Here is a 17,735-nt window from a genome sequence, read left to right as displayed (position 1 = left end):
TCTAGTCCCAACATTAACCAGTCAGAATGTAATATATATTGTCTAGTCCCAACATGTATTAACCAGTCAGAATGTAATATATATTGTCTAGTCCCAACATGTATTAACTAGTCAGAATGTAATATATATTGTCTAGTCCAACATGTATTAACCAGTCAGAATGTAATATATATTGTCTAGTCACAACATTAACCAGTCAGAATGTAATATATATTGTCTAGTCCAACATGTATTAACCAGTCAGAATGTAATATATATTGTCTAGTCCCAACATGTATTAACCAGTCAGAATGTAATATATATTGTCTAGTCACAACATTAACCAGTCAGAATGTAATATATATTGTCTAGTCCAACATTAACCAGTCAGAATGTAATATATATTGTCTAGTCCCAACATGTATTAACCAGTCAGAATGTAATATATATTGTCTAGTCCAACATTAACCAGTCAGAATGTAATATATATTGTCTAGTCCTAACATTAACCAGTCAGAATGTAATATATATTGTCTAGTCACAACATTAACCAGTCAGAATGTAATATATATTGTCTAGTCCAACATGTATTAACCAGTCAGAATGTAATATATATTGTCTAGTCCAACATGTATTAACCAGTCAGAATGTAATATATATTGTCTAGTCCCAACATTAACCAGTCAGAATGTAATATATATTGTCTAGTCCCAACATGTATTAACCAGTCAGAATGTAATATATATTGTCTAGTCCAACATGTATTAACCAGTCAGAATGTAATATATATTGTCTAGTCCAACATGTATTAACCAGTCAGAATGTAATATATATTGTCTAGTCCCAACATTAACCAGTCAGAATGTAATATATATTGTCTAGTCCCAACATTAACCAGTCAGAATGTAATATATATTGTCTAGTCCCAACATTAACCAGTCAGAATGTAATATATATTGTCTAGTCCCAACATTAACCAGTCAGAATGTAATATATATTGTCTAGTCCCAACATGTATTAACCAGTCAGAATGTAATATATATTGTCTAGTCCCAACATGTATTAACCAGTCAGAATGTAATATATATTGTCTAGTCCCAACATGTATTAACTAGTCAGAATGTAATATATATTGTCTAGTCCAACATGTATTAACCAGTCAGAATGTAATATATATTGTCTAGTCACAACATTAACCAGTCAGAATGTAATATATATTGTCTAGTCCAACATGTATTAACCAGTCAGAATGTAATATATATTGTCTAGTCCCAACATGTATTAACCAGTCAGAATGTAATATATATTGTCTAGTCACAACATTAACCAGTCAGAATGTAATATATATTGTCTAGTCCAACATTAACCAGTCAGAATGTAATATATATTGTCTAGTCCCAACATGTATTAACCAGTCAGAATGTAATATATATTGTCTAGTCCAACATTAACCAGTCAGAATGTAATATATATTGTCTAGTCCTAACATTAACCAGTCAGAATGTAATATATATTGTCTAGTCACAACATTAACCAGTCAGAATGTAATATATATTGTCTAGTCCAACATGTATTAACCAGTCAGAATATAATATATATTGTCTAGTCCCAACATTAACCAGTCAGAATGTAATATATATTGTCTAGTCCCAACATTAACCAGTCAGAATGTAATATATATTGTCTAGTCCCAACATTAACCAGTCAGAATGTAATATATATTGTCTAGTCCCAACATTAACCAGTCAGAATGTAATATATATTGTCTAGTCCCAACATTAACCAGTCAGAATGTAATATATATTGTCTAGTCCCAACATGTATTAACCAGTCAGAATGTAATATATATTGTCTAGTCCCAACATGTATTAACTAGTCAGAATGTAATATATATTGTCTAGTCCAACATGTATTAACCAGTCAGAATGTAATATATATTGTCTAGTCACAACATTAACCAGTCAGAATGTAATATATATTGTCTAGTCCCAACATGTATTAACCAGTCAGAATGTAATATATATTGTCTAGTCCAACATTAACCAGTCAGAATGTAATATATATTGTCTAGTCCTAACATTAACCAGTCAGAATGTAATATATATTGTCTAGTCACAACATTAACCAGTCAGAATGTAATATATATTGTCTAGTCCAACATGTATTAACCAGTCAGAATGTAATATATATTGTCTAGTCCAACATGTATTAACCAGTCAGAATGTAATATATATTGTCTAGTCCCAACATTAACCAGTCAGAATGTAATATATATTGTCTAGTCCCAACATGTATTAACCAGTCAGAATGTAATATATATTGTCTAGTCCAACATGTATTAACCAGTCAGAATGTAATATATATTGTCTAGTCCAACATGTATTAACCAGTCAGAATGTAATATATATTGTCTAGTCCCAACATTAACCAGTCAGAATGTAATATATATTGTCTAGTCCCAACATTAACCAGTCAGAATGTAATATATATTGTCTAGTCCCAACATTAACCAGTCAGAATGTAATATATATTGTCTAGTCCCAACATTAACCAGTCAGAATGTAATATATATTGTCTAGTCCCAACATGTATTAACCAGTCAGAATGTAATATATATTGTCTAGTCCCAACATGTATTAACCAGTCAGAATGTAATATATATTGTCTAGTCCCAACATGTATTAACTAGTCAGAATGTAATATATATTGTCTAGTCCAACATGTATTAACCAGTCAGAATGTAATATATATTGTCTAGTCACAACATTAACCAGTCAGAATGTAATATATATTGTCTAGTCCAACATGTATTAACCAGTCAGAATGTAATATATATTGTCTAGTCCCAACATGTATTAACCAGTCAGAATGTAATATATATTGTCTAGTCACAACATTAACCAGTCAGAATGTAATATATATTGTCTAGTCCAACATTAACCAGTCAGAATGTAATATATATTGTCTAGTCCCAACATGTATTAACCAGTCAGAATGTAATATATATTGTCTAGTCCAACATTAACCAGTCAGAATGTAATATATATTGTCTAGTCCTAACATTAACCAGTCAGAATGTAATATATATTGTCTAGTCACAACATTAACCAGTCAGAATGTAATATATATTGTCTAGTCCAACATGTATTAACCAGTCAGAATGTAATATATATTGTCTAGTCCAACATGTATTAACCAGTCAGAATGTAATATATATTGTCTAGTCCCAACATTAACCAGTCAGAATGTAATATATATTGTCTAGTCCCAACATGTATTAACCAGTCAGAATGTAATATATATTGTCTAGTCCAACATGTATTAACCAGTCAGAATGTAATATATATTGTCTAGTCCAACATTAACCAGTCAGAATGTAATATATATTGTCTAGTCCAACATGTATTAACTAGTCAGAATGTAATATATATTGTCTAGTCCAACATGTATTAACCAGTCAGAATGTAATATATATTGTCTAGTCCAACATGTATTAACCAGTCAGAATGTAATATATATTGTCTAGTCCAACATTAACCAGTCAGAATGTAATATATATTGTCTAGTCCAACATGTATTAACTAGTCAGAATGTAATATATATTGTCTAGTCCAACATTAACCAGTCAGAATGTAATATATATTGTCTAGTCCAACATTAACCAGTCAGAATGTAATATATATTGTCTAGTCCCAACATTAACCAGTCAGAATGTAATATATATTGTCTAGTCCCAACATTAACCAGTCAGAATGTAATATATATTGTCTAGTCCCAACATTAACCAGTCAGAATGTAATATATATTGTCTAGTTCAACATGTATTAACCAGTCAGAATGTAATATATATTGTCTAGTCCCAACATTAACCAGTCAGAATGTAATATATATTGTCTAGTTCAACATGTATTAACCAGTCAGAATGTAATATATATTGTCTAGTCCCAACATTAACCAGTCAGAATGTAATATATATTGTCTAGTTCAACATGTATTAACCAGTCAGAATGTAATATATATTGTCTAGTCCCAACATTAACCAGTCAGAATGTAATATATATTGTCTAGTCCAACATTAACCAGTCAGAATGTAATATATATTGTCTAGTCACAACATGTATTAACCAGAACATGAGTGTTCATATGATTCCTAGAGTTTCATTACATTGTTACTGAGCTGAAATGCTCAGTGGTAGTTGGTTATATACTTTACAGTTAGAGATATGTTGAAACTGTACCCATCCTTAGTTATAAAATATTTCATAGTGCAGCATGGCTTTTTCTGCCCACAGGGGGAGGATTAAACACCTGTTAGGTTTATGCTATACTACGGTGTTGAGTCACTAGACTTTGACCAGATACTGTTGCATTCAAAGATCAACTGTACCTAGAACATAGATACTGAGCCCTCGTCATCAGGAAGGAAATATCTCACTGTCTTGACATGTTCTGGTTGTGAATTCAAGCGAAGGTAAGAGGTAAGAATTCTGCCAGGGCTTATTGTAAAGTGTGTAGGGAAATGAAATGTATGGTGTTATTTTAGTAAAGTGGAATGACAGTAAAACACTCAGACTTAACAGTCTATTTCACCTGGGACAGGTACAGTTCAGTCATACAAAATGGCAGTAATCGCTCATGGGCAAGTCAAATTCAAAAAAATATTGTTCATATAATTCTATATCATGGTTATTTTACAATGTGTTCATCTTTATATATTGTAGTTTTTTTTAATGACAATAAGCTCCTGCTTGGTGTTATTTGGTATGAAACCATTTCCCATACTTTTGTTAACGTCGCTATTATGATTAGGCTGATGTTACATCATTTTAGTCCCCTAGAATTCCTTAATAACATACCTGCTGAACAAAGCAACACAATCCTTAATAACATACCTGCTGAACAAAGCAACACAATCCTTAATAACATACCTGCTGAACAAAGCAACACAATCCTTAATAACATACCTGCTGAACAAAGCAACACCATCCTTAATAACATACCTGCTGAACAAAGCAACACAATCCTTAATAACATACCTGCTGAACAAAGCAACACAATCCTTAATAACATACCTGCTGAACAAAGCAACACAATCCTTAATAACATACCTGCTGAACAAAGCAACACAATCCTTAATAACATACCTGCTGAACAAAGCAACACAATCCTTAATAACATACCTGCTGAACAAAGCAACATAATCCTTAATAACATACCTGCTGAACAAAGCAACACAATCCTTAATAACATACCTGCTGAACAAAGCAACACAATCCTTAATAACATACCTGCTGAACAAAGCAACACAATCCTTAATAACATACCTGCTGAACAAAGCAACATAATCCTTAATAACATACCTGCTGAACAAAGCAACACAACAGAAGGAGAGGTTTAAAGACCCCGTGTTGAGTTGTTATTAGCTCCACTAAGGACAGAGGGTTATCCTACGAAGCACTAGATCTACTCAGGGGTTTTCTAAAGCTTCACATTGATTCCAGCTCAGGTTGGTTAACTGATCCACACTACTAACGGTGGATATAGTTTGCTGGTCCTCCTGCGGATAACTAACTCTAGCAGGCTTGTAACTACTCCTAAACAGAAGACTGATACAACTTGGATAACTAACTCTAGCAGGCTTGTAACTACTCCTAACCAGAAGGCGGATAACAACTTGGATAACTAACTCTAGCAGGCTTGTAACTAGTCCTAAACAAAAGACTGATACAACTTGGATAACTAACTCTAGCAGGCTTGTAACTACTCCTAAACAGAAGGCGGATACAACTTGGATAACTAACTCTAGCAGGCTTGTAACTACTCCTAAACAAAAGACTGATACAACTTGGATAACTAACTCTAGCAGGCTTGTAACTAGTCCTAAACAAAAGACTGATACAACTTGGATAACTAACTCTAGCAGGCTTGTAACTACTCCTAAACAGAAGGCTGATACAACTTGGATAACTAACTCTAGCAGGCTTGTAACTACTCCTAAACAAAAGACTGATACAACTTGGATAACTAACTCTAGCAGGCTTGTAACTACTCCTAAACAAAAGACTGATACAACTTGGATAACTAACTCTAGCAGGCTTGTAACTAGTCCTAAACAGAAGGCTGATACAACTTGGATAACTAACTCTAGCAGGCTTGTAACTAGTCCTAAACAAAAGACTGATACAACTTGGATAACTAACTCTAGCAGGCTTGTAACTACTCCTAAACAGAAGGCGGATACAACTTGGATAACTAACTCTAGCAGGCTTGTAACTACTCCTAAACAAAAGACTGATACAACTTGGATAACTAACTCTAGCAGGCTTGTAACTACTCCTAAACAGAAGGCTGATACAACTTGGATAACTAACTCTAGCAGGCTTGTAACTACTCCTAAACAAAAGACTGATACAACTTGGATAACTAACTCTAGCAGGCTTGTAACTACTCCTAAACAAAAGACTGATACAACTTGGATAACTAACTCTAGCAGGCTTGTAACTACTCCTACTATAACTACTCCTAAACAAAAGGCGGCGACAACTTCCACTCGGTTGAACTCGTTGTATTCCACCCAGAAGAAGTCAGTCTTGTGTCGTGTATATCCACTAGGGGGATATTTCTACAACATCTCGCTAGTTGTAGCCAAAGGATTTTCTACAGTCGCAACATTAGCAGAGCTAACAGCACAGTGACATTGTCTAGCTAGCAACATGACATGGTTAACATTCTGTCCGCAGTGGAAACACAATCCGAGCCGGGATACCAAACCCAACCCGGGTTAACTTTAAAGTACCAGGCTGTAGATACTGCTGTTTTCCTCCCGTATCGCTTCGACCAGAGGTACTTTACAACAGGTCTTACTCTTCTTGGTTTACCACCTTTCTGTAGAGAAAAGACCATCCAGATGGACCACACGCCTTACACCGGAAATACAATTCACAGATTGTTCCCAACCCAGAAACGAAGCTAGGAGTTCAGAACAAGAAAGTCTAGGCTATATAGAAATGGTTCTCGTTAAAAACATTATTTTAAACTAAACAATAAGGATTTATATCATCCTAATCGAGGTGTAGATTACATCACGGACGCCAGTGTTTGAACATGAAATACGGCTGCATGTGATTTATAGAAATGTAACTGCACATCCAATGACAGTGCCGGGGATAGGTATAAAATGTGGAGAAGTTTGTTGATTTGACAGCTACAACGCAGTTACACTTCTGACACCACCTAAACAAAAGCGAGGTTACCGCGGATCCAATTCAATCCTGGCAGGCATGGAGAAGAGGTGGAAAATACCAGTCATGACTACATGTGATTTGCATTAAATCACCAGACTATTTGGATGTGTCTGTAGTAAATGTTTGATTTCTAAGAGAATGCTATGAATAATAGAGAATAATTCTCATTCAATAATGAGCTGTCACTGTGTTAACCACTATGCTGGATCTCTGTTTAGGAGTCAGTGCTCTAAAATGAGTCTCTCAGGGGAACTTGACACAGAAGCTAACAGGTAAGATGAACATTTTACTTCCATATCTGAACTCTGAGTAAATGAGAGCTCATGTTTGATACTGTATGACTACAAACATCCCTGGGCTTTCTCAACAATCACAATTAATCAAACTATTATTATCGTACCACTGATCAAGGGTAAGAAGTCTAGCCTCCTGCAGTATTTTACAGTGTTTTACATACTACTGCTGCTACTACCAAAATCACTGGTACTACTGCTACCACTACTACCACTACTACAACAACTACTGCTACTACTGCTACCACTACTACTACTACTACAACAACAACTACTGCTACTATTACTACTACTACTACTATCACTTGTACTACAACAACCACTACCACTACCACTACTACTACTACCACTACTACCTCTACTACTACTACTACAACTACCACCACCACTACCTCTACTACCATCAGAGTGACTGGTCTATGGGAGAAGGAATCTATTTCAGAAAAAGTGATTGTACCACTGATCCAGGATAAGACAAGTTAAGACTGATTTCAGTTGGATTTACCATGAAGATATCTCCTTGGATTTACAAACCAATCTACTGCTAGTTTCTTTTCTCCATTCTGATCATTTAAACCATCCACAGTGTCAACGTAGGTCCATCCGTATGTCAAGGTCCTGATGCACATACAGTATGACTACAAACATTCCTGAACTTTCTCAACTATCACAATCAATCAAACTTTCAACTTCACAGTACCCTGTGTGTGTGTGTGTGTGTGTGTAGTGGATGGCCTACTCTGTCAGAGGATCAGTCCAGGTGTGCAGTGTGTGAGCAGGTGCTGACAGATCCAGTCTCTATCACCTGTGGACACAGGTTCTGTAGACAGTGTATCACCAGATACTGGGAGCAGCCTGCTCCTTCAGGACACTATGGCTGTCCTCGGTGTAGAAAGAGGTTCAGGACACGTCCAGTTCTACTGCAACTGGCTGAACCCAACGATGACGCGAGAGGCTCTGAAAACAGTAAGACCATTGCTCATTCTCATTAAGCTCATGTTTCATTGACCAAACCATGTTCATTGACTGGACAAAATATTGGGCTCTACAAGGTGTAGAAAGCGTTCCACAGGGATGCTGGTCCATGTTGACTCCAATGCTTCCCACAGTTGTGTCAAGATGGCTGGATGTCCTTTGGGTGGTGGACCAATCTTGACACACACGGGAAACTGTTGAGTGTTTAAAAACCCAGCAGCTTTGCAGTTCTTGACACAAACCGGTGCACCTGGCACCTACTACCACACCCTGTTCAAAGGCACTTAAATCTTTTGTCTTACCCATTCACCCTCTGAATGGCACACATACACAATCCATGTCTCAGTTGTCTCAAGGCTTAAAGATCTTTCTTTAACCTGTCTCCTCCCCTTCATCTACACTGATTGAAGTGGATTTAACAGGTGAAATCAATAAGGGATCATAGCTTTCACCTGGTCAGTCTATGTCATGGAAAGAACAGGTGTTCTTAATGTTTTGTCCACGCGGCCCTTTGTATTTTCAAATGTTAGAACTTTTAGTCTTCCGGCATGTGGCAAGACTAGATACACAGGAATTCAAGTGAATGTGGCAAGGCGAGATACACAGGAATACAAGTGAATGTGGCAAGGCGAGATACACAGGAATACAAGTGAATGTGGCAAGGCGAGATACACAGGAATACAAGTGAATGTGGCAAGGCGAGATACACAGGAATACAAGTGAATGTGGCAAGGCGAGATACACAGGAATACATGTGAATGTGGCAAGGCGAGATACACAGGAGTACAAGTGAATGTGGCAAGGCGAGATACACAGGAGTACAAGTGAATGTGGCAAGGCGAGATACACAGGAGTACAAGTGAATGTGGCAAGGCGAGATACACAGGAGTACAAGTGAATGTGGCAAGGCGAGATACACAGGAGTACAAGTGAATGTGGCAAGGCGAGATACACCGGAGTACAAGTGAATGTGGCAAGGCGAGATACACATAAATTCTCAGCAAATTCTATTCTTCTCTTTCAGTGGATGTCAGCCTGCAGAGAGCTATAGTAAACCATAAAGCCAGTCTGAAAAGGAGGTATGAATGTGTGATAGAAGGCCTGGTAAAAGCAGGAAGTCAAACCCCCCTCAACAGGATTTACACAGAGCTGTACATCACAGAGGGAGAGAGTGACGGGGTTAACGATGAACACGAGGTGTGGCAGCTAGAGACAGCATGCAGGACGACAACCTCACATGACACAGAAATCCACTGCAATGACATCTTTAAACCCTTAGCTGGCCAGGAGAGAAGCATCAGAACTGTGCTGACCAAGGGCATCGCTGGCATCGGAAAAACTGTCTCTGTGCAGAAGTTCATCCTAGACTGGGCTGAAGGGAAGGCTAACCAAGATGTGGAGATCATATTTGTGCTTCCTTTCCGGGAGCTGAACTTGATCAAAGATCTCCAGTACAGTCTTCTGAGACTTCTCCATGACTTCCACCCAGAACTAGACATAGGCAATGCAGAGAAACTCGCTGCCTGTAAAGCTATGTTCATCTTTGATGGTTTGGATGAAAGCAGAATTCCATTGGATTTTCAGTGCAACAAAATGATGTCTGATGTCACACAGACATCTTCTGTAGATGTTCTGCTGACAAACCTCATCAAGGGGAATCTGCTTCCCTCAGCTCTCCTCTGGATAACCTCCCGACCAGCAGCAACCAATCAGATCCCCCCTGAGTGTGTCGACCAGCTGACAGAGGTACGAGGGTTCAACGACCCACAGAAGGAGGAGTACTTCAGGAAGAGATTCCGTGATGATGAGGACCTGGCCAACAGAATAATCTCCCACATAAAGACATCAAGAAGCCTCCACGTCATGTGTCACATGCCAGTTTTCTGTTGGATTTCTGCAATAGTCCTTGAACACATGTTGAGTACAGACAAGAGACGAGAGATGCCCAGGACTCTGACTGAGACGTTCACACACTTCGTGCTCATTCACACCATGAAGGACCAGAAGTATCATGGAAAAGACGAAATGGATCAACAGGAGCTCATGGAGTCAGATAAGGAAGTTCTTCTGAAGCTGGGGAAACTGGCGTTTGAACATCTGGAAAAAGGAAATCTCATGTTCTATGAAGAAGACCTGAATGAGTGTGGCATTGATGTCAAAGAGGCCTCAGTGTACTCAGGGGTGTGCACACAAATCTTTAAAGAAGAGTCTGTGTTATTTCAGAGAGTGGTGTACTGCTTTGTTCATCTGAATGTTCAGGAGTTTCTCTCTGCTGTCTACGTGTTCCATTGTTACACAACCAAGAACATGGATGAACTGAAGCCCTTCGTCCAGGCGACTAGAGCCACGTCTGAAGAGCTAACCTTACATGAGCTGCTGAAGAGTACCGTGAATAAAGCCTTGGAGAGTAAGACAGGACATCTGGACCTTGTCGTCCGCTTCCTTCATGGCATGTCACTGGAGTCCAATCAGAAACTCCTACGAGGTCTGGTGACACAGACAGAAAGCAGTTCAGAGAGCGTCAAGAAAACAATCCGATCTCTGAAGATGATGCAGAGTACCAACATGTCCCCCGAGAGGTGCATCAACCTCTTCCACTGTCTGATAGAGATGAAAACCCATTCAGTACAGCAGGAAATCGAAAAATACTTGAGGTCAGAGAAAAGATCCAAAAACCTGGCACTTACGTACTGTTCAGCGCTGGCCTACATGCTGCAGATATCAGAGGAGGTTCTGGAGGTGTTTGACCTGAGGAAATACAAGACATCACAGGAGGGTCGTAGGAGACTGCTTCCAGCTGTGAGAGTCTGCAGAAAGGCTCTGTAAGTATTCGTGGATAATCACTCACCTAACTATACTGGGAGGTATAGCAGTATTTTCACTGGCTGACTACAATTTCTATTCAAATAATAAACAAAACATTTTTTTTTATAGAAATTGATCAGAAAAAGTATTGAGTCGTGTATTCATGGTGTACACCTTTACTTATGACAGGTGATCATGTAACTGTAGATACTCCAATATAGCTGGGTCCATGGACACGTCTGATACAGGACAAATATATCTGGGTCCATGGACACGTCTGAAACAGGACAAATATATCTGGGTCCATGGACACGTCTGATACAGGACAAATATATCTGGGTCCATGGACACGTCTGATACAGGACAAATATATCTGGGTCCATGTCCAGAAAGGTATAGGGGACATGTCTGATATAGGACAAATATAGCTGGGTCCATGGACACGTCTGATACAGGACAAATATAGCTGGGTCCATGGACACGTCTGATACAGGACAAATATAGCTGGGTCCATGGACACGTCTGATACAGGACAAATATATCTGGGTCCATGGACACGTCTGATACAGGACAAATATATCTGGGTCCATGTCCAGAAAGGTATAGGGGACATGTCTGATATAGGACAAATATAGCTGGGTCCATGGACACGTCTGATACAGGACAAATATAGCTGGGTCCATGGACACGTCTGATACAGGACAAATATAGCTGGGTCCATGGACAGAAAGGTATAGGGGATAATTATGCAGCTGTCCACAATTAATATTACTAAACAGTAACTCCAAACAGGGTCACAAAACATCTCACGTGAATTATTCTGTAAGTAATACAGCACATGCCTGTCAGAGGACGCGCCTGTCAGAGGACGCGCCTGTCAGAGGACGCGCCTGTCAGAGGACGCGCCTGATGCAGCACGCATAGTATAATTAAGAACTGGTGACAACTCTGGTTGACAACTGACAAACCTTAAAGGGCCGGCGCACAATTTTACTGTAGTGGCATACTGGTATTATCAACTTCACTATGCCATTCAGAAGGAACACAGGTTTACACTAGCAGGGAAAGCTAAACTTCCACTAACATTAATACTACCTATCTCTCATGTATCTACTCTGTATTTGCAGACTTGCTGACTGTCAACTCATAGAAGCATCGTGTGAACTGTTGGTCTCTGCTCTCAGCTCAAACCCCTCACACCTGAGAGAGCTGGACATGAGTGACAATGACCTGCTGGATTCAGGAGTGAAGCTACTCTCTGCTGGACTGGGGAATCCCCACTGTAAACTGGAGACTCTGAAGTCAGTAACCCACAACTTGTTCAATAAATCATCCACAGTTTGAGAATATTGTTTATAAGATTTAGAATGGTATCAAAATCAATTGTCCATCTTTATCAGTGATGAGAGGATGTCTCATGTTAGAATGGGGGGGTCTAAAATGGGTCTCTAACGGGTGTACTGTACATGATTGGATATTTTTGTTCAAATAAAAGGTAGAGGACAAAAACGGTCAATTTTGATTGTTTCATATGTAATGACCCTGCAGGCTATTTTGATTGATTTCATATGGAATGACCCTGCAGGCTATTTTGATTGATTTTCATATGGAATGACCCTGCAGGCTATTTTGATTGTTTCATGTCTAATGACCCTGCAGGCTATTTTGATAGATTTTCATATGGAATGACCCTGCAGGCTATTTTGATAGTTTCATGTCTAATGACCCTGCAGGCTATTTTGATAGATTTTCATATGGAATGACCCTGCAGGCTATTTTGATTGTTTCATGTCTAATGACCCTGCAGGCTATTTTGATAGATTTTCATATGGAATGACCCTGCAGGCTATTTTGATTGTTTCATGTCTAATGACCCTGCAGGCTATTTTGATAGATTTTCATATGGAATGATCCTGCAGGCTATCAGGCTGTGGAGTTACAGAAGAAGGCTGTGCTGCCCTGGTCTCAGCTCTGAGGTCAAACCCCTACCACCTGAGAGAGCTGGACCTGAGTGACAATCATCTAGGAGACTCAATAGTGCAACATGTCTCTCCTGGATTAGAAGATTCAATCTGGAGACTGGAGATCCTAAGGTCAGCAATACGCTTTGATTGTTTGCAAGTTGAATTGTTTGTTTTGAGTAATCCAACAGGTTGGATCTTCAGAGTTTGTCATCTAACATCAACTGCTGTGAAACTCAGAGGAAACCTCATGTATTAACTCTGTATCTGCAGTCTCCCTGGCTGTAAACCTCATGTATTGACTCTGTATCTGCAGACTCCCTGGCTGTAAACTCACAGAAGCCTCTTGTGAAGTGTTGGCCTCAGCTCTCAGTTCCTCCTCACACCTGAGAGAGCTGGATCTGAGTAACAATGACCTGCTGGATTCAGGATTGAAGCTGCTCTTTGCTGGACTGGGGAATTCACAATGTAAACTGGAGATTCTGAGGTCAGTGTTCCTGTATTTGGTGATAACAGTTCACCACATCTGTTTGTTAACAAACTCAGCATTATACTCAATATATCCGACACCTCACTGTCTCTTGACTGACAGTTATGAAGCTGTTGCTTTTTAAACTTTGACATTTTTGACAAATATTGTAATTGTTGTGCAATCTAGTTTGTCAATACGTGAGTCCAATAACTATGAATGGTTTTAACTTTATAAAGGCATGTTGATTTGTTGACTTGGCGTGTCTTCACATTACAAGCAACATACGAGGCAGCAGCTAAGTGAGGATCCTCAGACATAAAAAAACATGAACAAGTTCCCACAGGGCCTCATTAGCATACGACTGGGTAGGATCAAAACCTTTTCTGCACATGTCCCCAAATGGACACTAGAAAATGCAGTGTACCTCACTGAAAAAAATGATATTCCCTAGGCAACACTGTATTCATATTCCCTAGGTAACACTGCATTCATATTCCCTAGGTAACACTGCATTCATATTCCCTAGGCAACGCTGCATTCATATTCCCTAGGCAACGCTCCATTCATATTCCCTAGGTAACACTGCATTCATATTCCCTAGGTAACACTGCATTCATATTTACTCAAGTTGATGTCCCTCAAGCAATCCCAACACATACAGATGTACTGTCTTAATTTGACCAGTTTCTCACAGCAAAACAATTATCCTACAGAAACAGGAAATGTGAATGATTATGTGTATTATAATTAATGGATGTTTTTGTAGGGCTTGATACTTTTTTTTTCTTCGTTAGGGCAAATCGAGTCTGACGTTTTAAAGTGGAAGTTACAAACTTTAAAAGCCTTGTTAAACCTTGAATACACTACAAGTTTCCATTTTCTGGCGTGCAGGAACATTCTCTGTGACAACAGAGGGATCAAGACATCTGTAATAATGACATGAAAGCCATTCTAATAGTGTAAAAGGCTTGTTTGCCGGTTGAATTACTTTATTTTGAGTAATCCAACAGGTTGGATCTTCAGAGTTTGCCATCTAACATCAACTGCTGTGAAACTCAGAGGAAACCTCATGTATTAACTCTGTATCTGCAGTCTCCCTGGCTGTAAACTCAGAGGAAACCTCATGTATTAACTCTGTATCTGCAGCCTCCCTGGCTGTAAACTCAGAGGAAACCTCATGTATTAACTCTGTATCTGCAGTCTCCCTGGCTGTAAACTCAGAGGAAACCTCATGTATTAACTCTGTATCTGCAGTCTCCCTGGCTGTAAACTCAGAGGAAACCTCATGTATTAACTCTGTATCTGCAGTCTCCCTGGCTGTAAACTCAGAGGAAACCTCACGTATTAACTCTGTATCTGCAGTCTCCCTGGCTGTAAACCTCATGTATTAACTCTGTATCTGCAGTCTCCCTGGCTGTAAACCTCATGTATTAACTCTGTATCTGCAGTCTCCCTGGCTGTAAACTCAGAGGAAACCTCATGTATTAACTCTGTATCAGCAGACTCCCTGGCTGTAAACTCACAGAAGCCTCTTGTGAAGTGTTGGCCTCAGCTCTCAGTTCCTCCTCACACCTGAGAGAGCTGGATCTGAGTAACAATGACCTGCTGGATTCAGGAGTGAAGCTGCTCTTTGCTGGACTGGGGAATTCACAATGTAAACTGGAGATTCTGAGGTCAGTGTTCCTGTATTTAGGTGATAACAGTTCACCACATCTGTTTGTTAACCAACTCAGATATAAATCTGAATGTTTCTTGACTGGCACTTATGGAGCTGTTACTTTTTAAACTTTATTTTTTATGTTATTTTGCAAGCAGTGCTGGGATCATTTCATATCAAATATTGTAATTGTTGTGCGATCTAGTTTGTCTATATGTGAGTCAATAACTATGAATGATGTAGCTTTATGAAGGCACGCTGATTTGTTAACATGACGTGTCTTCACATTACGAGCAACAAAGGAGAGAGATGCTTTCCTTGTGATCGCAACACATAACGATGAAAGCGCTGTGATTGGCAGAGAGGTTTGGAACTCTCTTTTGTTATTGGTCTATTAACCAATTTCCTGCATGGTGATGTCACAATGGAAAGCCAAAAGTCAACCTGCTGATCAGAAGGTCCGGTGTGGATTGTATTTTCAACCAACCACCTATCAGGAAATAAGACGGATCACGTTTTCTTCCACAGTTTTACACTCCTAGTTTCATCGGCTGTTGTACGATGGGATATCAAACACCTCTGTTGTACAATATGATATGAAACACAGGAAAGAACAGAGTTGTGACTGCGCTCGGTCTTTAAGTTTAGGTCCTGAAAACCATCACATACTGTAGTAATGACATGAAGGCATTGTGACACTAACAGGTTGAATTCTACACCCATCTGAAGAGAAGGAACATTCATTTTTAAACATTACACATTTATCAGCGGACCCCCATCCCCCAACCCCAAGTTTGGGAACCATTGGCATATGGCCAATCAGATGCTGTATTGAAGTTTGGGAACCACTGGTATATGGCCAATCAGATGCTGTATTGAAGTTTGGGAACCACTGGTATATGGCCAATCAGATGCTGCATTGAAGTTTGGGAACCATTGTCATATGGCCAATCAGATGCTGCATTGAAGTTTGGGAACCACTGGTATATGGCCAATCAGATGCTGCATTGAAGTTTGGGAACCATTGTCATATGGCCAATCAGATGCTGTATTGAAGTTTGGGAACCACTGGCATATGGCCAATCAGATGCTGTATTGAAGTTTGGGAACCACTGGCATATGGCCAATCAGATGCTGTATTGAAGTTTGGGAACCACTGGCATATGGCCAATCAGATGCTGTATTGAAGTTTGGGAACCACTGGTATATGGCCAATCAGATGCTGCATTGAAGTTTGGGAACCACTGGTATATGGCCAATCAGATGCTGCATTGAAGTGTGGGAACCATTGTCATATGGCCAATCAGATGCTGCATTGAAGTTTGGGAACCACTGGTATATGGCCAATCAGATGCTGCATTGAAGTTTGGGAACCATTGTCATATGGCCAATCAGATGCTGTATTGAAGTTTGGGAACCACTGGCATATGGCCAATCAGATGCTGTATTGAAGTTTGGGAACCACTGGCATATGGCCAATCAGATGCTGTATTGAAGTTTGGGAACCACTGGCATATGGCCAATCAGATGCTGTATTGAAGTTTGGGAACCACTGGTATATGGCCAATCAGATGCTGTATTGAAGTTTGGGAACCACTGGCATATGGCCAAACTTCAAAACTGCATCTGATTGGTCATATGCCAGTGGTTCCCAATCAGATGCTGTATTGTGAATATTATGCAAATAAAGCCACAGTAATGATATTATGAATACATGTATAAATGGATACAGCAGCCAGTCTATTTTCACCACCATGTTAAACTCTCTGCAGGTTGGCATTCTGTGAAGTTACAGAGGAAGGCTGTGCTTCTCTGGCCTCAGCTCTGAAGTCAAACCCTTCACACCTGAGAGAGCTGGACCTGAGTTACAATCACCCAGGAGACTCAGGACTCAGACTGCTCTCTGCTGGACTGGAGGATCCACACTGCAGACTGGAGAAACTCAAGTATGTAGAGGGTTTATGTCAGTCCATGTTGAGTGACATACTGTAAGACATGTTTCTGACCTATCAGGTTAGTTATGCTAATTTAGGTATACTGTAAGACATGTTTCTGACCTCTCAGGTTAGTTATGCTAATTTATGTATACTGTAAGACATGTTTCTGACCTATCAGGTTAGTTATGCTAATTTGTGTATACTGTAAGACTGGTTTCTGACCTATCAGGTTAGTTATGCTCATTTATGTATACTGTAAGACATGTTTCTGACCTATCAGGTTAGTTATGCTAATTTGTGTATACTGTAAGACTGGGTTCTGACCTATCAGGTTAGTTATGCTCATTTATGTATACTGTAAGACATGTTTCTGACCTATCAGGTTAGTTATGTCTTACTGAACACATAAATT

The 17,735-nt window shown here is 39.2% G+C and overlaps 1 protein-coding gene across 4 annotated transcripts; it reads left to right on the top strand.

The window, feature by feature from the left end:
- The first annotated feature begins 6,604 nt into the window (after nt 1–6,604).
- On the top strand, nt 6,605–17,708 carry LOC115182960 (NACHT, LRR and PYD domains-containing protein 12). Of its 4 annotated transcripts, XM_029744315.1 has the most exons (10): nt 6,605–6,822; nt 7,442–7,495; nt 8,244–8,482; nt 9,516–11,313; nt 12,424–12,597; nt 13,216–13,389; nt 13,574–13,744; nt 15,232–15,402; nt 17,159–17,399; nt 17,451–17,707. In XM_029744315.1, the coding sequence occupies exons 1-9, from the start codon at nt 6,698–6,700 to the stop codon at nt 17,376–17,378; spliced, it is 3,126 nt and encodes a 1,041-aa protein (XP_029600175.1). In that variant the 5' UTR covers nt 6,605–6,697; the 3' UTR covers nt 17,379–17,399; nt 17,451–17,707. The 4 variants fall into 4 exon arrangements, with proteins under 4 accessions (XP_029600175.1, XP_029600174.1, XP_029600177.1 ...); XM_029744314.1 differs by having other exon boundaries at nt 17,159–17,708; XM_029744317.1 differs by lacking the exons at nt 15,232–15,402; nt 17,159–17,399; nt 17,451–17,707 and adding an exon at nt 14,822–14,874.
- Nucleotides 17,709–17,735: the final 27 nt, after the last annotated feature.

The sequence above is a fragment of the Salmo trutta genome, unplaced genomic scaffold (assembly GCF_901001165.1).
Source record: "Salmo trutta unplaced genomic scaffold, fSalTru1.1, whole genome shotgun sequence".
Classification (NCBI taxonomy): domain Eukaryota; kingdom Metazoa; phylum Chordata; class Actinopteri; order Salmoniformes; family Salmonidae; genus Salmo; species Salmo trutta.
The sequence above is the reverse complement of the archived record's forward strand: the minus strand, read 5'-3'. Positions and strand labels throughout refer to the sequence as shown.

Excerpts from the sequence above, each read along its gene's own strand:
- LOC115182960 (XM_029744314.1), top strand. The coding sequence starts at position 6,698 with ATGGTTAACATTCTGTCCGCAGTGGAAACACAATCCGAGCCGGGATAC. Across the intron at positions 7,496-8,243 it reads CTTGACACAGAAGCTAACAG|TGGATGGCCTACTCTGTCAG; the intron begins GTAAGATGAACA and ends GTGTGTGTGTAG. Across the intron at positions 8,483-9,515 it reads CGCGAGAGGCTCTGAAAACA|TGGATGTCAGCCTGCAGAGA; the intron begins GTAAGACCATTG and ends CTTCTCTTTCAG.